Raw genomic sequence first — 23,543 nt, 5'->3', positions numbered from 1 at the left:
GAGGGAGGGGTTTTCCAAATGTGACCAAGTGTGACAAGGAGCTAGGGGGAGAATTCAAAATCTTGACGAATTTCAACGTAACGTAAAGTAATATATGGTATGGAAACCTGTCTACATACGCACCTTGACATATATATTGTGCCTAATGCTATAATTTCACTTCATGGTTTGTATTTGCGTTATGCCCACCTCAAAGAGATACAACAGCGAAATAGAGACGTAATAAAAAAGTGGCAATACTGTAGTGTCGTCCCTTTAAAATCAATCTAAGAAAACGGGACTACCACAGTATTTTCACTTTTTTATTTCTACTCTTTTTTGTCAGACTATACGGCCACATCTACGGTATAAGAATTAAAATACGTATTGTGAAATTGTCTGTCTGTATCAACTCTTCGTTGTTTCGGCTAAACTGTTGTTTCGTTCCGCTATAGGTGCCTTCTTGTATTGGAGATTGTAAAAGGAGGTGATATTTTTGTCTTATATGAATAAACGGTTAATAAATGTTTGTAAATATTATTGGTTATTTTATTCAATCCCATTTTTACCCTTAATTAATTGTAGCGTTATACTAGTAATTAGGTACAAAATACTAGGTAGGTAGCTAGGTAGGCTGAACGAAGCTAAAGATTCCTCAATTGAAAACCGAGAGTCGAACTTATACTCGTACTACAGACATTATGAGCGTAGTGTGGGATTATACTGATTATGAGGGATATAAAGTAATTTTGCTTTTATTTTACAATTAGAAATAGAACACAAATTAAATTTGATCAGTAGTGGAAATCTGGCGCCTCAAAGCTCTCATCTCAAGAAATTCCTGTTTAACGAATAGTGATCTTGCGGTCTTGCCGCTAATAGTTTAACAAATTTGTTAACAATTGAAATTAATTAAATAACATTGTAATTAGTTTACTTAACTACGTCATATTAAGCCGGAAACGATGAAGGTACAGTCTGCTGTAATAAACTGAATTTATGTGAGTGTGAGTAACATGCTGAGGTGAGACCATTTCGTGGCACTTTCTCTTTTTTTATGTTTCTCTGTACAGGAGGCCGATTTTTGAAATTCGACCGCTCGATTTCGTGCATTTCGTTCAATAATATCTCCGCTACTAGGCATTTAAATTCTACTAATAGAATTGAAAACGAGTGGTCAATACCACTCGATTCCAAATTTCTATCGCTCGTATTTCAAAAATTAGCATTTCGCCGTTTTCCACCGATTTTTGAGTGACGAAATCGAGCGATCGAATTTCAAAAATCGTTCCCCTGTATAAGTTTTTATTTTGTGTTTGTGCTCACGAATAAAATTATTTCTATTTCTATTTTTTCTATTTTTGTTATGTCAGCTGCACACTCCTCGAGAACCTCTCGCCGAGAATCTCGGCTACTCTCGGCATCGCTCCGATCCAATAGGAAAAGCGCGATACGAGACAAGGAAGAGCGAGACGAGAAGGGAGCAGCATGTACAGTGGCATTCAAAAGTGCATGGATAGATGTCGACCGTAATTCCTCAATAATACGGTTGAAACATGTCCATGCACTTTTGAACGCCAGGTACACTCGTTCTCGGCCTGTCCCGGAGTCTCTCGACGAGTGTGTACAGCCCGCATTATACTTATACCTTAGAACATTTAATAACTGGAGTCGCCTTTAAGAGCTTACCCCTCTGCCGAATAACCTGCACCATTGTGCAAACTTTTGTATGGACTAACATGGCTATTTGTACGTTATGTACAAATCATGTAGAAATAGCAATAAGTACATTTGACGTCCCCACCCCCGCAAAAATCGGCAGACTGTTTCGTACAGAAAATGACAGCTATGACGTCTCCAGTTACTAAATGCTTTAGGCTTATGCTTATGCTTCTCACATTTAATTCATACATCTATCTCTTTATATTGTGTGGGCATTCCACTGAAAGGTCAATTATGTGATGCTATTTTTAAAATATTTCTGATAAAGTTCAAATGACATTCTTTGGCATTCACCCTTCGCAGACTTCTACCCTAAATATAACGATATCTTTTATTAACCGTTAAATACTAAATCATTAATAATTTCACAAAACAAGTTTCTATTACACAATGGATATAAACCGCTAAACATTCGACTTAAATAACATATTTCTATTTTTGTCTATTCACCACAAATGTACCTGATAGTAGACCACCACGGACTGCATATTAGAACAATAATTAAGATAAGTGATAATTTATTTACCTAACAATTAACCCACGGAGTCTAAATTTGCCAGCCAAAAAACGACCTTAATGTTTAAAACTTAGAATTCGATTTTGTTTTTCACTTAGGTCGCATATCGCGTCCGTGAGACTTAAGTGGTTAATACACAATTTTAATTAATATTGCCCAATTCTTATTTAATATCACATCATTTTCAAGATGGGATTTTCATTCAAACTTGCATAATTATTTTAATGTCAACGATATCGTATTATTATTAAAATAATGTACCTAAAAATACGTGACTACGTCGTTAACTTTTGTATGTATAACATATAATCGATCTATCTAATACCTTTAAACGAGCAATTCTTGTTTATATATAAATTTCGCGGATCTCGAAAACGGCTCTAACGATTTCGATGAAATTTGCTATATGGGGGTTTTCGGGGGCGATCTTGCTTGGGCCGCCTTTATGAATATAATAAAAATGTCAGACCTTAGAACATTTACCTCTTTCCGACCTTTCAAACTTCTTGAAATTAAGAAGAATATTTTGACAGACAGTTTAAAGAAATATTGTGACGGCCACTAAATGTAATTCTTAAATTTGTTGATTTATTGATTATATAGCCGGTGTTTTTGGACATTGGTAAACATGTCTCATGGACCAAGCTCTGATGCACCGGTAAGGATAATTACTGTAATACCCTATGCCTGCGCACACCGGATGCGTGTTCGTAAACGTGCACGTGCGATTTGTAATATATAGATCCTTATGGGATACGGCATACTGCTTGCGTGACGTGTGCGTGCACGGCTCCAACAGTAACTGAAGACAGTAGAGTCATACGCGAGTACTTAAGTGGTGCATGTTTGTATAATAAATACGACGATTATAGGACATTCTTACACCAATTGAATAATCCCCACGGTCTCAAGAAGGCTTGTGTTGTGGGTACTCTGACAATGATACCTACCTACCTATCTATGTATATCATCATTATTTAAGAGCTATGATCTTGTCGGTGGAGTAATCGCCACTCTCCTTTTTGCTGGGCCAGCCTTTTAACTCGTACGACACGACAGAAACTATATCTTTTATTTGGTTGAGATATGTGAGCCTGGGCCTTCCTCTGCGTCTTTTACCCTCAATATTGCCCTCCAGGATGTTTAAAAAGAATCTGTTGTGCCGTATCAGGTGGCCAACCGTCTTGCCCCTTATGTTAGCTATTGTGTTAGCTTATGTATCTCAGTACCTCTTCGTCGTCTTCCTTTCTGTCCAGCTAATTCTTAGCATCCTCCGCCAACACCACATTTCAAAGACCTCCAATCGCTCTCTGTCCCATTGTATATAACCTACTCTCTGAATCTATGTATATAACCTACCTATATTAGTTATATTACCTATACTTATAAAAAAGTACAGGGTGGCCAGTGGTAGATTTCAGATTTCATAATATGATAAAAAAAAAACCGGGCAAGTGCGAGTCGGACTCGCGCACGAAGGGTTCCGTACCATAGTGCAAAAAGAAAAACAAAAAAAAAGCAAAAAAAAAAAACGGTCACCCATCCAAATACTGACCACTCCCGACGTTGCTTAACTTTGGTCAAAAATCACGTTTGTTGTATGGGAGCCCCATTTAAATCTTTATTTTATTCTGTTTTTAGTATTTGTTGTTATAGCGGCAACAGAAATACATCATCTGTGAAAATTTCAACTGTCTAGCTATCACGGTTCGTGAGATACAGCCTGGTGACAGACGGACGGACGGACGGACGGACGGACGGACGGACGGACGGACAGCGAAGTCTTAGTAATAGGGTCCCGTTTTACCCTTTGGGTACGGAACCCTAAAAAAACTAAAATATATAAACCAAAACTGTATATGTATACTTATATAAAAAGTTGATGAATGCGGATAAAATTTTTTGAAACTCATATTTTCTACCGAGCTTCCAATAAGATTAGCTGACGGTGCATCGTAGTATGGCGTATATTAAAATTAATATGGCAACTTACGCCTATGATCCCCATTCTGATTTATTGTTCTGAATTTTTTGGTCCAGAAAAATGACTACGGTCAGCTGACAGATTAAACTGTAACAGTTTTAGAAGAAAAAAATAAAATCAAAGTCAGGGTCTTGCAGTACTGAATAAAAAGCCGTTTTTAGATACGCCTCAATAGCACGTGCACGCTGCTCTGCTGGCCAGCGATCCATTGTCACTAATTAATCCGCAACACTCACGAAACTAAAAAAAATCTCTGCGTCTCCTTGGCACTACGCGTTCGAAAATTATTTGGATTTGAAATCGGAAATTTGCCACTGGACACCCTGTACTAAATAACTACTTAATTTAAGATGGTTCGCGAGTAGTAATTACTTGTTTACCTATGTTTACTAAGTAATTACTACTAGTAATTACATGTTTACCTATGTAAACAAGTAATTACTACTTCCTTAACATTTTCTCGATTCTTGTCCTAGCTTCCTGCACTGTCAATCAAAGCAACAGGACAAGCTGCTAGAGATTATGACTTTGTCGGTGCAAGAGGCCCTATCAAAACAACCAAGTGAGTACCACCAGAATAGGGTATTTGACAAATAGTTAAATCAGTTTCTTTCTTCGAACTGGCAAAACGATTTTGCTACTATGGAATTCATATGAAACACTAGCATGTGACGTCACAATCAAATTACCTACTCTTTATAGTTTTATACGGGTTTTAAAATAGAAATTGTGTCTAATAATAACTGCTGTCAACGTTTCTCTATTAATCTTCTGGTGCTTTATTTCATCCATGGTTTAAAATAATTTATTTTAAATACAGTCAAATACACTATTGGGATGATTAACAAAATAACAAACAAACCTATAAACCTAAAAAACCAATAAAAAACCAAGTAAAAACAGTCACGCGTCGGATCACGCTAATTTTTCATGCCAAGTACTACGTTAAGCATGGAGTAAATTTGTGCAAAGTTAAAGTAGGTAGTGAGAGTTTAGGGCATTTGTAAAATGTCATTTATCTTATACGTGAAATTTTCTGTTATTTATGTTATTTTTACTCAGAATCGCGCTCTTTTTTATTATTATTATTATATGTGAATGCACAGGCAGCTTAAAGCTGATACGTGCACATCAATGTCCACTTGTGTTTTGTAGTCTACGAAAGTGTTCATCGAGTTTGTTTTTAAAAGAGTTTATCGAAGGTGCACTGATCACTGACTCGGGTAAACTGTTCCACACACTCACTACGCGGTTAGATAGGAAGTGTCGTCTGGGGTTGCTACTACTCTGCGTCCGTGTCAGTTTCAGAGAGTGTCCTCTCAGTCTGTCATTTATGTTACGAGTAAAAATATCGCTTAACCCGGGTACGTTGTAGTGTCCTGTGAGTATTTTAAACGTTTCTATCAAGTCACCGCGTTGCCTTCGCTGCTCCAAGGTTGTCAGGTCCAATTCCTTTAATCTATCTTCATATGGTTGGTTACGAAGAGATGGTACCAATTTTGTGGCTCTTCTTTGGACTTTTTCAATAAGATTTATATCCTTCTTAAAATATGGATTCCAAATTTGGATGGCATATTCCAGTAAGGGTCTTACATATGTCTTATATAGCTTAATAAAGAGATTCTTGTCTATGTAACGGAAAGCTTTTTTGATCATGTATAAAACCGAATTTGCCTTTTTGGTAAACCCTAAAATATGTTCTTCCCATTTAAGATTGTTAGTTACAACTACACCAAGATCACGCTGGGAAGCAACGCTCTGTAAACTTTTGGAGCCAATATTATATGTGTGCTTAGGGTTATTTTTGCCAATATGAAGTACAGTGCACTTGTCTGCGTTGAGGGTTATAAGCCAATCTTTCGTCCATTGTAAAATGCGGCCTAAGTCCTGCTGTATGATGTTCTGAATAGAAATAGTTGAAATATTTAATACAAAAATAACCGCCATACAAATTAAATGGAACTATGGTAACACAATAGAAAAAATACCTTTTTTTTTTGTTAAGATCGAAAGTGAATTGAATAAGCTCTAATGTTGCCCTAGACCTTATTTTCATAGAGTGCGTATATTTAAAATAATCGGCGAATTTCTCCAGGAGAAAACACATTAGAGTCGACAATACTAAATTACAGCCGGCAAGTGGTTTTACAAAAATTACATTTTTGTCGGATTTTTTTTATACATTTTGTTTTGTTTTCCAGTAGTCTTATATCGACCGGGATATGAACCGTGATTACCTTTTGTATTGTTTTCGAGCTCCCGATATAAGAAACATGCATGAAACTGCAGGCATGCAGATGAAAGATGCATGTAGCTGCGTCGAAATATCGGGAGCTTGAAAACAATACAAAAGGTATCGTCCATATCCCGGTCGATATAACTGTAGTGACACTAACCGTCATCATTCTATTTGACAAATCATTCAAAACTGTTATTGTTTTCCAGTGTTATAGAATCAATCGGTCATCTAGTGAAGAGTTGTCTTGGAGGGGGTGTGGTGGGTATCCACGAGGCGTACAAGGGATGCGGGTTGATTTCTGCGCTCATCTTAAACATATTTCTGGGCCTATTTGTTGGATATTGCATGCATGTAAGTTATGATGCTTCAATAACTATAGAGTAGGGGAAACTGTTGTACCTTGGACATGGTTTTACCTCGAACAAATGGCAATATTTCCACATTGCCACGGTTATTGAAATATTTCATTTAAATTATTTGAAACGTTATTAATAAGTATAAAAAACAAGCTATCAACCAAACTTAAGAGCGGCCGGTAACTGAAGAAAAAAATTAAAATATAAATTGTGTTATGAAAAGTCGAACTTTACGTCAAGGATGATTATTTCATATTTTGCTAATAGATAATAAAACTTAATACAATAAGTTAAAGTTAATTAGCTACTCGATGGTGGATCATTTCAGCCTAATCTCAATTGAAAGTGCTATTACGAAGCTTAGATGTCCAAAAAGTTGCTTTGTTGTACCTCAGACACCAAAAATATGTTGTACCTTGGTCCGTACTTGCTACTACTGTAAATATTATTTTTAAACTTAATGTTTCATATTTGCCGTATTTCTAATCATTAGTTATCTGCGTTATAAGTTACCAAGCAATCGATCTTAGAAATAATGCCTAAAATGTTTTAGGCAAAAATAAAAAATTACCATTGCAAAGTATATTTTTCTAAGGAAATTGTACTAGAAAAATCTATTCAATGGCGTAAGTATGCTAAAAATATCTGTGATTTCATATATAAATATTATTTCTATGATTATATCATACATTTATTAATTAAAATTATCATGTCCGAGGTACATCGGGAAATGACCAAGGTACATCAGGAGTGTTGTTCCTTGGACACTTTTCCCTTTTTTTTTCGTCGATACGTTGACGAATCATTAAAATAAATAAGCTAATCTTTAAATTTTATATCGTATTAGATAGTTTATTAATGTATCTTATAATATTCGGATAAACAATAATTCTGCAGCCTTTAGCTTTTTTTCTAAAATTCACAAAAGAAAAAACTGTCCGAGGTAGAACAGCTTCCCCTATTTGACTACTAGTCAAATCAGTTTCTTTTTTCGAACTGTCAAAACGATTTGCTACTATGTAATTTATATCGTCGCTGTGCCTACAAAAGTCGCTATGTGATTTTTGTCGATTTTTAGGTTTTGATGCCATTTTGAACCTTATTTCCATACGCATATGCTCCAAAAACAGCGTTGAGCTTATTCCAATATTTAAGGATTTAACAAATGTAGGTATGTGATGCCTATACAATGAATGCTCTTCCTATAATCGCTAACTGGAATAAATCACATAACTACATTAGCTTATTTGAACAGCAATTACAGACGTGCGCTCGCTATGTCATTCTTGACACATAGCGATATTTTCTACAAGTTTATTGAAAAATGATTAGATGCGCTTGCGCCCGCTATGTAGTTTCTCGCACATAGCGATAATTTTTGTACTGGTTGGAGTCGAGGCTATGTTTCCAGGCCGTCCGTTTTACGACATTTGCCGGAATTTTCTTATAACAATCCAGTATCCAGTCTACCGTAATTACGTTATAGGTAAGTACTTTTACTTACCCTCAAGTTGTATACTAAACACGTTAACATGTTCATTTTAAAGTGTATCATGATTGATTTGGCACTAAAAAGTCATCAAGCAAAATAAATTACCTGTGTGTACAAATAATTGAGTTTTGTGAGTTTTCGTTACAAGTTGTTGACAGTTTCAAAGGTAATAAGTGAATGGAAAATTACATAAAAGATAGAAACATGTATTGCCTATTGTATATTTCATGATTTAAGTACTGCGGAATGGAGTATCGAGACAAACCATTCTGGTTTAACGATGCTTTTGGATCAAAATATTATGTAATTGTGATTTATATCTAATAAAAAAAAATTATAAAGTTAGCGCAATGTACTTTATAACATGAACATGTAGTGCGTTTATGCATTACTTAAAGACATTTTTTTTATATTCTATTATAGGACATTCTTACACAGATTGACTAAGTCCAACAGTAAGCTCAAGAAGGCTTGTGTTGTTGGTACTCAGACAACGATATATATAATATATAAATACTTAAATACATAGAAAACAACCATGACCAAGCCATGACTCAGGAACAAAATATCTGTGTCATCAAATAAATGCCCTTACTGGGATTCGAACCCAGGTCCATCGGCTTCACAGGCAATGTCGCTATCTTAAAGACAATTGTTTATTTTCAACTCGGCTAAAACTCAGTTAGGCAATATCGTGTCGTGTTTAATATTGTAAATTTATAGATAATAAATGAAAAAAAAGTAGTGAACATCAGACCAATACATTATTATATTATTCATGTCTTTTCATATGAAAATTATAAATAACTAGTACCAGAATATATGTAGAAGAGTCGTTTGAATCCTTTATTCGTAAGCTGTTGGGAGAAAGAAGAAATATTAGAAGGCAACAAAATTTCAATTTACAAGCAAGGAAATATTAATATGTAGTAATATCTAATTATCTAGTTATAATAAAAAAAAATACGTAAACTATTCATTCATGAAAAAATTTCCATTATATCGTCTTAAATATTTTTTTTCTGTTTTATTGAACACCCACATCATTTTATTAAATAACCATGTGACGATAAAGCACACAAATTGTATAAGGTCCTTAATAATTAAATCTAACCATGTACGGGTTAAGACACTTAGAGGTTTTTACGACTCAAACAAAAATCGCTATGTAACATATTTTTGAAAAAAAAATTGTTTCACGCTATTGAAACTAAACTATCATTTCAGATAATTCCGTAATATATGTAAAAGTGCAAATACTTTTGTCATAAAAATATTGATTTGTATATGTTCAATAATTATCGAAATAAACAGTTTTTTGTGTCTCCTGTAAAGTAGGTTAAAAACACATGGCGACTTTTGCACGCACAGCGACGATATGAAACACTAGCATGTGACGTCACGGTCAAGTAACCTACTCTTTACTCTTAATACGGGTTTTAAAATAGAAATCGTGTCTAAAAATAACTGCTGTCTACGTTTCTTTATTAATCTTCTAGCATGGAGTAAAATAATTAATTTGAAATACAGTCATATACCCGGTATCGTCTTGGGTCGTCCCATTCGTTTTTCGTCAAGTTCTTAAATTAGTCCTATTCTGCTTTCGTCACTCATTCTACATTGAAAGCCACCGACTATAGGACTAATTTAAGAACTTGACGAAAAACGAATGGAATGACCCAAGACGATACCATATACCCTATTAAATTGAAATAAAAAAAACCCTACGCACAAAAAATTCTTAATTACATCATTTTGTATAAGAACTGAATGTTTCAAACTGCTGGATCGAGTTTTATCAAACATACCTGAGAACCACCGCAGAGAATCTTGCTTATAACACCCCTCTTTTAGTGTCAAGGGCACCATTGGACAAAATATCTCAGAACAAATCCTACACAATTTGACAGAATAACAACAAGTGTCTGTTAGATTGGAAGCTGATTCTATTAAATTTTCCAGATGTTAGTCCATAACGCACAAATCATGTATGGAAGATTACAAATCCCAAGGATGTCGTATCCGGACATCGCGGAAGCCACGCTCGCCACCTGCCCATTCATAAAGATTAGGAGATTTGCGAGACCCTTCAGGTATACCCACACATCAAATATCACGCTAATGATTTTTTTTAAGTGGAATAATTACTGTCTTGGTTAAGACTTGAACTCACGGCCTCTGGATAGATACTCCAGCGCTCTGCCATCTGAGCCACCAAGACATCCCACCATATGGGTCAAGGGGACCCTAGCGACATCTACCGTAAGAGTGTTACACTTCTTAAACGGCTACCAGAGTTCCAAGTCATATTTGGAAATTCATCAGTTACGATGTGCTATTCATAATAATTTTAATCTTTAACAAGCAGAAACGTCTGCGTACGATACGATAGTAAAGCATTATTCCGGAGAGAGATATGAAATGAACTATATTATATTTTTCAGATATGCAGTAGACGCAACAATAGGAATCGATTTATTCGGCTCCTGCTGTGTCTACAGTGTGATCATAGCGCGCTCGATCAAGCAACTCCTCGAGGACTCCAAAACGGTCGACTACATCAACATACGAATTCTCATTGCGTGTCTTATCATACCCTGCATACTTATATGCTGGATCACACAGCTTAAGTACCTAGCACCGTTTTCTATAGTAGCTGATATCTTTATTGGTGAGTTTTGAGCACACTTATAGGTACTAACTTCATTTGTAACTAATAATGTAGTTATACTACTGTAATATAGTTTAAAGGTTTTCGCGTCTTTGTTTCCGCATCTCGACGTCTTTAAATTGCGCTTATTTTGAGTGATGGGCTGTCGGCACTATTCTTGCCAACCCAACTCGACCAAAAAGCCTAGCAGATCCTAAATGTTGCCGACGACTTCTGGGAGAGAACCCGGTGATCCGAGGTGTTGTGCCCGGTACTCTGCCACCCCTGGGCATTCGAGAAAGACGTGGGAGGTTGTCTTTTCTGCCTCCATGCATGCCCTGAAGATCTATCTGTAGCACGTAGGGTTAACAGGTAATTGTTTAGGGAGCGGGCGTGGCCAGTTATGACCCCAGTCAGAAGTCGGAGCTGTGGCCTCTTCAGCTGTCTCAGTCTCCTTGACAAACCGGGGTTGATTGTCGGGAGGGCTTCCTTCGCCTGCCTGCGTGTGCCTAGGTTTGTAACTAACAATGTAATAAATAACAACAGCATTCGAGTCCTTATCGCGTGTCTTCTGATACCCCCGGCCGCGGGAAAGCCATTGACGAGGGGCGTGTGGGACTCGACGCACTTGTCCCCTCTGTCCTGGCAACAGAGGGAGGGAGAATTTGGCCCTACCCACTAAACCCACTCCGGCGTTTGCCCTCTTTGCCGTTTGCGAGAGCGCCATGGGATCGAGTACACTCCACCATGGACAATACGGCTGCCATAAATTTAATTAGCAATCGGAGGCCTTTCTCGACGGACTGTATCAATTCGCTTACGCTCCGTAGCGAACGTAACGCAACTGTCTCCGTTGTACTAGTATGGACGAGTGATAGAGGAGTGATTCTCAAAATAGTGGCATCTTAACCTGTCATCGCGTTTTAGAATTGAATGTATCTTTATTTGCTCTTTTTCATATGAAACAAAAATATATCTAATAAACTAAAACAATGTTTATCGAGGCCAAGTCATTATTTTTATTTAAATTTAATACTTATATTTATAAAAAATAAAGAGTAGCACTTTTCACTGTAACCTGTCTTGTCCAAAAGCATCGCTCTTCCAGTTTTAGTTCTTTAGATTTTATAAGCATCAATTTATGTAATTAAAAGGATATTTTCACTGTTAACCTGTACCAACCTGTACATGCGCGGTATTGCATCTGACTCATACACAGAAAAAAATATTTAGGTCATAACTATGGCAAAATATTAGGTAAGTACCTATCAAGCTAACCACCGTAGGGTACCATCATGACCCAAGTGTCGTAGTTTCGTAGAGACAAGTGGTTAAAGCAGACATCTGGGGTTTTGTAACGGAATGTTAACTTTAACTTGTCTCGATTATTTTAAGAATTTGGTATGGGGCCTAATGTAATAATATCATTTTAATATTGTATGAAGGTGTATTCATCTATCTAGAGAGATGACTACGCTACGCCACGGAGCGTTAACGATTTGCACGTTTGCTAGGTACCCTGACTTTTAGACTTTCGCAAGATAAAAAAAAAATCACGAACATAGGTCGAAAATGCAGTTAAAAAATTCGCAACAAATTATGGACAGGGCGCAAACTGGACCACCGGAGCTACCTTTCCCCTGCCCTTTTTGGGGGGTAACTAGCTCTAATCTCGTTGCTAGGGCATTAGATCATCAACATCATAATATGATCCAAGGAACAATCGTTCCAAGCAGCAGCTAAAAACGCATACTGCCCTCCATACATTTCTGCACTAACTTCCGAAATTTGTTAGTTATACTATATAGTCTGTTCGAGATCCTGAAAACGGTGAAAAATAGAGATACTAATCCTAAAAATACGTGTGATACCTCATTACATTCGTCATGATGCCTAGAAAAATGTACTCGAAGCGCGTATTAGCACACCAAAAATATCAAAAGTTATAAACAAAAAAAAGGGGGGGGGGATTTTTATTTCCCCAATATCTCAAAAAGTATTAATATTTAAGAAACCAAAATTAATATTATAAAAGAGGAGGATATTTCCAATAAAACATTCCATACTTGCAGAACGGTATCCCCATTATTTATACTTTTTATTCAACGCTGAACACAGCCCTCCGCGCCTCACTTTCGGTAAACGTGTGTGGCGTGAAAAAGCGATTACGTAACATTAAATATAATTTTAAAGGTATTAAATATTCATTGAAAATTAAAAAAAAGCTATGGTGTATTTAAAACATGTCAACAAATGTACTACTTGTAGAAATTTATCTTAAAGTTATTTTTTCAACAAGTTAGGCATAGTCAATTAACAAAATTTTCTCAAACTTCCTTCTTTATTGAAAACGAAAAAAGAATGTATAAATAAGTATTGTAAAATTTGAATCTAATACGGTATCACACGTATTTTTAGGAGTAGTATCTCTATTTTTCACCGTTTTCAGGATCGCGAACAGACTAATAGTTCGTTTTTTTAGCATTGTAAAGAAGGTAAGCGATCTTGTCATGACTTTTAATTGAAAAACGCTTTATTTAACCCTTAAATGCATGATTTTTTCTTTTTGCCCGAAATTAATCTATGTATCACATAATTGTTTGCGGATTTTAGGAAAAATAGTAAAAAAATATAACTTGGATTTTCACTGCGAAATCAGTGTTAGAAGTTGAATTGGCTAAATCATATTTATATAAATATGTAATTTTCAGTAATAAATATATGACATTTTTTACTACCATTAGAAAGGTACACTATTTGTGATATACCTATGATAAAGGTTTTAAATATAAAATAATTACAAACCCCGAAAACACCGTTAAAAATCACATAAGTACTAAAAATTATCAACTTCCGGATTTTTCCAAGCTTTCCGACTTTTCGTCTTAAAACGAATGTAATTTTTATAAATTAAAAATATTGCGTAAATTTAACCCTTAAATCATCACCCTACTACTTGACGTTTGGTATAAAGGTGCGTTCAAGAACGTAAGCCTTTTTTTTTTAATCTGTGAGCTGTCTAATGCTTTGTAGACATTTGGCAACACTATGCATTTAAGGGTTAAATCAGTAACTATTGCTTATGAAAGCAGAAGAATATAAATGATCGTATTAGATCCATGTTTGTAACATATTTGCCGTGACTTATTTTTAAAACGTGTTTTTCAATTAAAAGACACATCAAGATTCTTTACCTTTTTTCTAATGCTAAAAAAACGAACTATTATATACCCTAACATTTCTATTCACAGTGCTCGTGGCCATTTCCACGGTATATTACGGCTCGACGGCAGCAACCAAGCCTCCCTCAGAATTTCCAGCGTTCAAGAACTTGGAAGGATTCCTCGAGTTCGTTGGGGTCTGTGTGTTCAGCATGGAGGGCGTCGGAGTTTCTATGCCGATCGAAAACCATATGGCTAATCCACGTAAATTCCCGGTCGTGCTGTTTGGAGGTCTGTATTCCGTCTGACCTCCTAAGGCCCAAGGTCCTACCTATAATACAGTCGACATCAAAGATATGCTTACATTTTTCGCCTTATTACAAAGGTGTAAGGTGCAAAAGTGTAAATATGTCTTTGACGTCGACTGTACTTGTTCAGTTTGATGAAATCTAAATTATATTCAATTGGAACATTGGAACAGTCGCATTTGTTTTGTTTCGTTCAAATAGGGTGTCCCTTATTTTACGATTTTCAGAAATTAATAACGCATACCCCCTAAATCGGTTTCTTTTATCCAAAAATACTGATTCTTGTGACTGTAACCCGTACCGACTTTCATAATATGCGATTTTTCCATACAATGTATTGACCAATATTTTTTTCTTTTTATATTTTTTCATATCGACCTTGTATAATAATGGCAAATAAACTTTATTTAACAAAAAAATCTCGATGCGAACACGAAACCAATGAAAAATTATCAAATTACTGTCTGACCAAATTTCTCCATAGTAATTTGTATGGGAATTTCAGTTGCAATTCGGCACAGGTTCCTGATACAGGAATGTCTTGAAAAATACATTCAGGGTGTTTTCGGGTAGTATCGTTAGATTTAGGGGGAAAGCATTGTTGATTTTAAAAATCGCAAAATAAGGAACACCCTAGTCTAAAATGCCTAATATTCATTAAATTTTAGTTGTTTGTCATTACGTACAGTATAATTTTAGTATAAAATAGAGTCAGACGTAGAAAAGTCTGCAGCGACTTTGATAGCCCACGCCGTGCATGTGTTATTTATACGTTAAAATAACACTTGCACTACGTGGGCTATCAAAATCGCTGTTGATTATTCTTGGTCTAACTCTAAGTACCTAGTGATATAGCCGAGCAATGTGACAGGCTAAATTTTAACTTAGGTACTCACTTAAGTACTTACTCCGTTGGCTCAGCGACCCAAAATGAGACTTGGCCTCCGACACAAGACAGTGCCACTTTTCTCGGTCCTGTGCGGCCTCTCGCCAATTGTTGACTCGAAGTTCGCGCAGATCCGCCTCCACCACGTCGCACCAGCGATATCTGGGCTAAATTTTAAACAGAAGTTATTTGTCAGAGTAATTGAGATGAAACGTTTTTATGTGCGCGGCGCTCCATATCTTTTGTTCCTTTCTAATTACAGTTTATTCCTTGCTTTACACCCTCTTAAGACGAAAGTGGAGGACTCGCGCGTAATCGCCTTTTCATACAAACGTAGTCCTCATTTTCCTCTCCGGATATTGACATTATTGAAAAGCATTTATAAATTTGTATGAAATCAATTTTTCGCTCAAAATTTTTACCATAATCAAAAAATCGAAATAATTTAAACGTCCCCTACGTTTCAATTCTTCATAATTATGGTTAATATACATCCAATTATGTATTATATAAAATATTATCGATACCTAATGTCAATATCACGCAAGGTGGACTGGTAAAGGTCGCGGTAGTCCGCTGGATGCTAGTGGCACAAGACCGGTCATTGTGGCACTCTTTGGGGGAGGCCTACGTCCAGCAGTGGACGTCCTCTGGCTGATATGACGATGATGATGAATGTCAATATCCAGAGAGGAAAATAGGGACTACGTATGTATGGAGAAACCGCCGTCCCCTTTCCTCTCTTAGTCCTTTATTCTAAGCTTTATTCTAAGCCAAGGAGGAGTTTTGGCCGAAAGGTGTCAAGTTTCGGCGGTTCCGCGGCCGGCTCCCTGACACTGCGGGGTTGCGTAATGCATCGCAACCATAATGGATATGTAGTGTTTAGTTTTTTAAAGTTTAGTTATAAAATATATTTTTATATAATATGTATGCTAGTTTTAAGGTATTTATGTATGGGCCATTAGTTGCCTGAAATAAAGATTTTCATTTCATTTCATAAGCTCGTCTTTAATTGCAGGAATGGGTATCGTACTGGGTATTGTGATGATCATCGGCTTCTTTGGCTACTGGGGTTTCGGAGAATCTGCCGTGGCTCCCATCACAAATAACTTCCCTTGGGCTGTGTGAGTAATTATTATTGAATCTAAATATATCTGAATCCCTAAAGTCTTTTCTCCTATCTTCGCATTCCCTAATATTGTTTGTCATAATGATGAGTTGTCCTAACACTCGATACCCTAATTTTGGTATCCCTATTATTAATTACTTATCCTAATGTTATTAAGCATAATTTTTCTTTTTTGCGAGGGTCGCAGTTCTAACCTAACCTAACCCACTTTTGTGGCAGCAAGTTCTGACCTAACCATTTTTCAGAACCATTACATTATGGAAAATAATCGTTATGACAATTGATCGTTAGGGCATGTGCCCATTAGGAGAAACCAGTTAGGGCAAGTGACTTTAGGACAAACGTTGTTAGGGATTCAGAAGGACACCCTTATTATTTGTAGGTATTTATTTTCACGGTGGAAGGGTGGGAACATTAATTGCATGCAAAAAATACGCAAGTCCCCTACTTGCGTAGAGTGGTGATTTGAGAACGCCGGGTAATTAAAAACAGTGAGTTATTTATAATATATTTAGATTTAGATTTCTTTATTTCAAGATGAATATTACACTATAAATTTGTTACATTCGTCAAAATTATGTTTATCTTCTCATCATGATCGTCAAAAATTACATTATAAATTTAAAATAAAAAATAATAAGATTAATTGTGTCACCCAATAAGGATCGTCATGTACAATACAAAGAAAAACATGTCAAACAATTGAATATACTTTGTTGGCGCAACATAAGTACTCGTACGAAGACCGGTTGACGACACATGACGTCACACACATACCTACGTCACGGCTCCCCGTTCCGCGTACCTACATTAGACTGCACCTTACAGCCGAAGCGGCTACACATATTTTATATAGATTTCCAAAAACCTAAACGTTATACTTGTACCTAGTTATTAAGTTAATAAATCAAGAAGATAGTACTATCCTGAAGTTCTCATTATTTACCACAAGAGCTTAAATTGAGGAGTACATCGAGAGTACAACTTAACCAAATTAACATTAAAGTCGATGTCAACGTAAATAATTTGTAACCGTCATTAAAATGTCAAATAAAGAAAAATATCACAAATGAACAAAAGAACAAAATGTCATGTTTAAAATACAAATCAACAATTTAATAATAAATAGCTTGGGACGGATGTTGGTGTGGGATGCTACCTGCGTAGACACACTGGCACCGTCCCACCTCCAACGGACTACTGTAAAAGCGGGCGGAGCGGCGGAAAGCGCCGAAATTCTAAAACGTAACAAATATAAGAGCCTCGGTAGAGAGTACCATTTTGTACCATTTGGTGTTGAAACTCTAGGTCCATGGGTCCCAGCGCGCATAAGTTGTTCGCAGAAATCGCGAAGCGTCTGGTTGACGTAACTGGTGACCGAAGAGCTGGCGGCTACCTCGCACAACGTATCAGCATTGCGATACAGCGAGGAAATGCCGCCAGCATCCTTGGTACAATGCCTCAAGGGCCTATTTTAGATTTAAGCTAGTTATTAATTTCGTTTAGTAGTACCACTTTAATCATCATCATCATCATCTCAGCCATAAGACGTCCACTGCTGAACATAGGCCTCCCCCTTGGACCTCCATACGTGCCGGTTGGAAGCGACCCGCATCCAGCGTCTTCCGGCGACCTTAACAAGATCGTCTGTCCATCTTGTGGGTGGACGTCCTACGCTGCGCTTGCTAGTCCGTGGTCTCCACTCGAGCACTTTTCGACCCCATCGGCCATCTTCTCTGCGTGCAATGTGGCCTGCCCATTGCCACTTCAGCTTGCTAATCCCCCCGGACCCGGGTATGTCCTTAAACTACGTCCAAGACCACCGGTGGACGGGCAGCAGCGTCCCTCAAATTCGGTGTACTCGACTGCGATCGCCAACCCGCCTGCCAAGCGTGGCGATTATGGCATTCACCCCCCATCATGATGAGCACAATAGAACCACGGCCCCGAGGTTCCGGCGACCCCCGGTGCTCTGGCTATGGTAGCGGTCAGGGCATTAGCGGGGTCAGGGGTGCTAAGAATCTCCGGCAAAGATCCGGCTACCCGCCCCGACGACGACTGGCCCTGGTAACACACAACATACGCACTATGAGGACTGACGAAAAGATCTGCGAGCTGGAAGAGGAACTGAGCAGGTTACACTGGGACATTGTAGGGTTATGCGAAGTCCGTAGAGAGGGGGAGGACACGACAACCCTGAAGTCTGGTAACTTGCTCTACCACCGGGAGGGCGACCAACAGTCCCAAGGTGGTGTCGGGTTTCTCGTTCACAAGTCCCTCGTAAACAACATAATAACCATCGACAGTGTGTCGAGCAGGGTGGTATACCTAATACTCAGAATATCCAAAAGATATTCGCTGAAGGTCATTCAGGTATACGCACCGACCTCGTCGCACTCCGATGATGAAGTAGAAGCTATGTATGAGGACGTAAGTAGGGCCATACATACTTCTAAAACCTACTTTACTGTTGTTATGGGGGACTTCAACGCAAAGTTGGGCAAGAGAAGCGGGGATGAGTTGAGAGTGGGGCAATTTGGGTATGGGCAACGGAACCCTAGGGGTCAGAGGCTGGCCGACTTTCTGGAGAGAGAGGAACTCTTCATGATGAACTCTTTCTTCCAGAAGCCGCCTCACAGGAAATGGACCTGGATGAGTCCTGACGGTTCCACGAGAAACGAGATAGACTTCATCATGACCGACAAGAAACGGATATTCAGTGATGTCTCTGTGATCAACAGGGTAAAGACCGGTAGTGATCACCGAATCGTAAGAGGCACACTGAATATCAATATTAAACTTGAAAGGTCCAGCCTGATGAAGTCTACGCTCCGACCTACTCGAGCCTATGTTCAAAACCCCGAAAGCTTTCAACTCGAGCTCTCTAACCGCTTTGCTTGCCTAGAGAACTTGGCTTCAGTGGACGAAATCAACGACGGGCTAGTGGAAACTGTCCACACAGTAGGGTCTAAGTTTTTTAGATCCCGCCGTAAAGATAGACCTCAGAAATTGACCGAGCAAACCTTAAACCTCATGGCTGAACGACGCTCGCTACAGTTGCAGTCTCCCGATGACGCGGAGTCATATAGGCAGCTCAATAGACGTATATCTAAGTCCTTGCGACATGATCTGCGTCTCTTTAATACTAACCGTATTAAAGAGACTATTGAGCGAAACCAAGGCTCCAAAGTGTTCGCAAAGGACAAGTCTATTGGGCAAAGCCAGCTGACAAAGCTGAAACGGGAAGATGGCAGCATAGCGTCGAGCAAAGCGGAGGTTTTAGGTGAGATCGAGAGGTTCTATGGACAGTTATACACTTCGATCGCAAAGCCCGTTGACAGCTTGGTAGGAGATCCAAGAGCCAAGCTGTCCCGACATTATACCGAAGATATCCCGGACATCAGTCTGTACGAGATTAGGATGGCCCTGAAGCAGGTTAAGAACAACAAGGCGCCGGGCAAAGACGGAATCACTTCAGAGCTTCTGAGAGCGGGTGGAACACCGGTACTTAAAGTCCTCCAGAAGCTCTTTAATTCCGTCTTGTCCGAGGGCATAACGCCTGAAACATGGAATAGAGGCGAGGTGGTGCTGTTCTTCAAAAAAGGTGATAACAACATATTGAAGAACTACAGACCCATCACGCTTCTGAGCCATGTCTATAAGCTGTTTTCAAGGGTCATCACGAACCGTCTCGAACACAGACTTGATGACTTCCAGCCTCCCGAACAAGCCGGTTTCCGAAAAGGCTATAGTACCATAGACCACATCCATACGCTGCGGCAAGTTATACAGAAGACCGAAGAGTATAACTTGCCATTATGCTTAGCGTTTGTGGACTATGAGAAAGCCTTCGATTCGGTGGAAACATGGGCGGTGCTTGAGTCTCTTCAGCGATGCCATATTGACTATCGGTACATCGAAGTGTTGAAGTGTTTGTATAGTAACGCCACCATGTCGGTCCGAGTACAGGAGCAGAGCACGAGGGCGATTCCATTGCGAAGAGGCGTAAGGCAGGGAGACGTTATCTCTCCGAAACTGTTTACTGCCGTAATGGAAGACGCCTTCAAGCTCCTGGAATGGGAAGGACTTGGCATCAACATCAACGGCGAATACATCACTCACCTTCGGTTTGCCGACGATATCGTAGTCATGGCAAAGTCGATGGAGGAACTCAGCATGATGCTCGATGACCTCAACCGAGTTTCACAACGGGTGGGCTTGAAAATGAACATGGACAAGACGAAACTTATGTCAAATGCCAATGTTGTGCCCATCCCAGTCTCTGTTGGGAACTCGGTACTCGAAGTTGTTGACTCGTACATCTACCTAGGACAAGTAGTCCAATTAGGTAGGTCCAACTTCGAGAAAGAGGTCAACCGCCGAATCCAACTCGGTTGGGCAGCGTTCGGGAAACTACGTAATGTCTTTTCGTCCGACATACCTCAGTGCCTCAAGACGAAAGTCTTTAATCAATGTGTGTTACCAGTGATGACTTACGGCTCCGAAACGTGGTCTTTCACTATCGGCCTCATCTCAAAACCACTTTAATAATAAATAAAATTTCTACATGACATTAAAGCTCTCCAAGGGGCCTCTACGTGTTGGATCTATATCCCCTCCCCACGCAAGCCTATCAAAAGACCGGGATTTATAGGCCCGTGAAATCTAAGGAGATACAAATAAAATTACATAATGTCGTTACAAATTCAATTCCATGTACTCATTTACAGAGTACAGAGGGTTATCCAACAAGAAATTTCTTAATTTGCGCTAAAATGTTTCGCCACACGGCTCATTTCTCAGATCGTCAGGTAGGTGCTCGTAGTAAGTCGGGCCGATGACTCGTGGGTTATTTCTTGAAAGTGCCATGCTACGGGGAACTGTTCTCAGACGCCCTGCAGCTCGAAGCAGTTTGCCCGGAAAGTTAATACGTGCAAATTGGGATATATTCTGCCTTACATATATCAGTACATCGAACAGATATTGTGAGTAGTGCGTCATTATACGTTGTTTTGTTGACATCCCACAGATTCCCCATAATCCTCAAGGTCCTCATGGCCCTCATGATCTACGTGACCTTCGCCTTAAACTTCTGGGTGCCGTTCGACCTAGTGTGGTACTACCTGAAGAAGAGGCACCCAGAGAACAAGCTGTGGTTCTGGGAGAGGGTGTACAGGACCGGCATGGTCATCGTCATCGTACTCCTCGCTGTTGCCTTCCCTGACGTCTCCAGTTTCATGGGATTTGTGAGTTATATTTTTACATTTTCACTTTTCTTTCCCAAGATTTAGCTAAGCAACCTATTCATCATAATCATCATCATATCAGCCAGAGGACGTCCACTGCCGGACATAGGCCTCCCCCAAAGAGTGCCACAATAACCGGTCTTGCGCCACCCGCATCCAGCGGACTCTCGCGACCTTTGCCAGGTCATCAGTCCACCTTGTGGGGGGTCTACCCACGCTGCGCCTTCCGGTACGTGGTCGCCACTCGAGAACCTTTCCGCCGCAACTTATTGCAACTTCTCAAATATAAATTATCTGACGCATTGAGTTGCTCAGAAAGTGGAATATCAAGAGTTGTGAGGGTTTCAAGGCACGTTTATTTAATTCTCGTATTAAACAAACTTTGCTACCGAGTGAAGCACACAGATTTTCACCACACCGGTAAAAGGAACAAGACATTGAAAAAAAAATGCAACAAGTCAAATAAAACGCCCATATCTCTTTCCAGCTGGGTTGCTTCTGCCTATCCCTCATGGGCTTTATATTCCCCGCCTTCATCGAGCTGTGCGTTGTGTGGGAGGACCCTGGTCTCGGCTACATGAAGTGGCGACTCGTCAAGGCCTGCGCCATCATTATCTTTGGCATCTTGCTGTGCATCTTGGGCACTATCAGTAATGTCAAAGGCTTGATCAAGGCTGCGATGAAGAGTGACAGCAAGCAAGGACCAGGACCTGCGCCTGAGCCTGCGCCTGAGGCGTAAATACAAAAATTTCACAAAATAAAAAGGTAACTTTAGAAGCCCATCAACATGCACACTAGCGCCAATGTTAAATAATCGTGATTGTTTAAATTTAACTAAAGATATTTAAAAAAGGGGACCGCTACGGACTGTATTTTGTATTTAAGTACCTTTTGAATACATCAAACTAGTTTTTATGTTGCTGGATTCGTCAGTCTATGCGTCCAAAGTTAAAACGGCCGTTTATTTTGAGTTCATAGATCTACGAATCCAGCAACTTAAAAACTAGTTTGATGTATTCAAAAGGTACTTAAATACAAAATACAGTACGTAGCGGCCCCCTTTTTTAAATATCTTTAGGTAAATTTAAATAATCACGATTTATTTAACAGTGGCGCTAGTGTGCACGTTGATGGGCTCTTAATATTGGAAATTGAAAATTTCGATCGCATACAAAGACGTGACAAGTTCCGAAAGTTTTTGATGTGGAAATTTTGTAGCATTCCAACGGCATATCAGTACCTAGTTATAATGTACCTGGGTGTTAAAGATGTACCGTTTACTTAAAAAAAACTGAAAGATGTTGTGTTAATTCTACTCAATCACGAGTAGATTATTTTTCTTTAAAAAAAGTAAAAGTGAGAATCATTAAACAAAATTGTCACTGTTTTTTTTTTAATAGATTATTACTCGTGATTCAGAGTACTTATATACGTACCCAAAATTTGATACCGAGATTGACTGAAATAGCAAGACACTTTCGTAAGTTTCCGCGAAATAACGATGGAAAATAATTATGTAGGTAATACGAGTACATCTGTAATAAGTACGTGTTTTGTTATAAATGTCCCAGACTACAAAATAGAGATACTATTCAATAAACCTAGAGTTAAACCTAGAAAAGTCTGCAGCGATTTTGATAGCTCACGCAGTGCAAGTGTTATTTTAAACGTCAAACTTCTATGAATTTATGACGTATAAATAACACTTGCACTGCGTGGGCTATCAAAATCGCTGCAGACTTTTATTGGTCTAACTGTATAAACTATCCTATCGTATTTCTGTTTTTGATCATGTGTTATTTTATAGGTTTATTTTATCTATATTATATTTTGTGAATGTTTTGTTTTGTGTTGTTTGTGGTTTTTGATTAAAT

General features: G+C 38.5%; 1 protein-coding gene across 1 annotated transcript; it reads left to right on the top strand.

Moving 5' to 3' along the window:
* Positions 1–944: 944 nt before the first annotated feature.
* LOC134801715 (proton-coupled amino acid transporter-like protein pathetic) lies at positions 945–22,408 on the top strand. The gene is made up of 10 exons (XM_063774312.1): positions 945–950; positions 1,353–1,469; positions 4,679–4,764; positions 6,648–6,792; positions 10,252–10,382; positions 10,734–10,960; positions 14,191–14,391; positions 16,313–16,418; positions 21,453–21,669; positions 22,157–22,408. The coding sequence occupies exons 1-10, from the start codon at positions 945–947 to the stop codon at positions 22,406–22,408; spliced, it is 1,488 nt and encodes a 495-aa protein (XP_063630382.1).
* The last annotated feature ends 1,135 nt before the right edge of the window (positions 22,409–23,543 follow it).

The sequence above is a fragment of the Cydia splendana genome, chromosome 23, assembly GCF_910591565.1.
Source record: "Cydia splendana chromosome 23, ilCydSple1.2, whole genome shotgun sequence".
Taxonomy (NCBI): Eukaryota; Metazoa; Arthropoda; class Insecta; order Lepidoptera; family Tortricidae; genus Cydia; species Cydia splendana.
This window is presented reverse-complemented; position numbering and strand designations above follow the sequence as displayed.

Coding starts and splice junctions, on each gene's coding strand:
- LOC134801715 (XM_063774312.1), top strand. Junction 1,470..4,678: donor AGACGAGAAGGGAGCAGCAT/GTACAGTGGCAT, acceptor TTCTTGTCCTAG/CTTCCTGCACTGTCAATCAA. Junction 10,961..14,190: donor AGTAGCTGATATCTTTATTG/GTGAGTTTTGAG, acceptor TTCTATTCACAG/TGCTCGTGGCCATTTCCACG.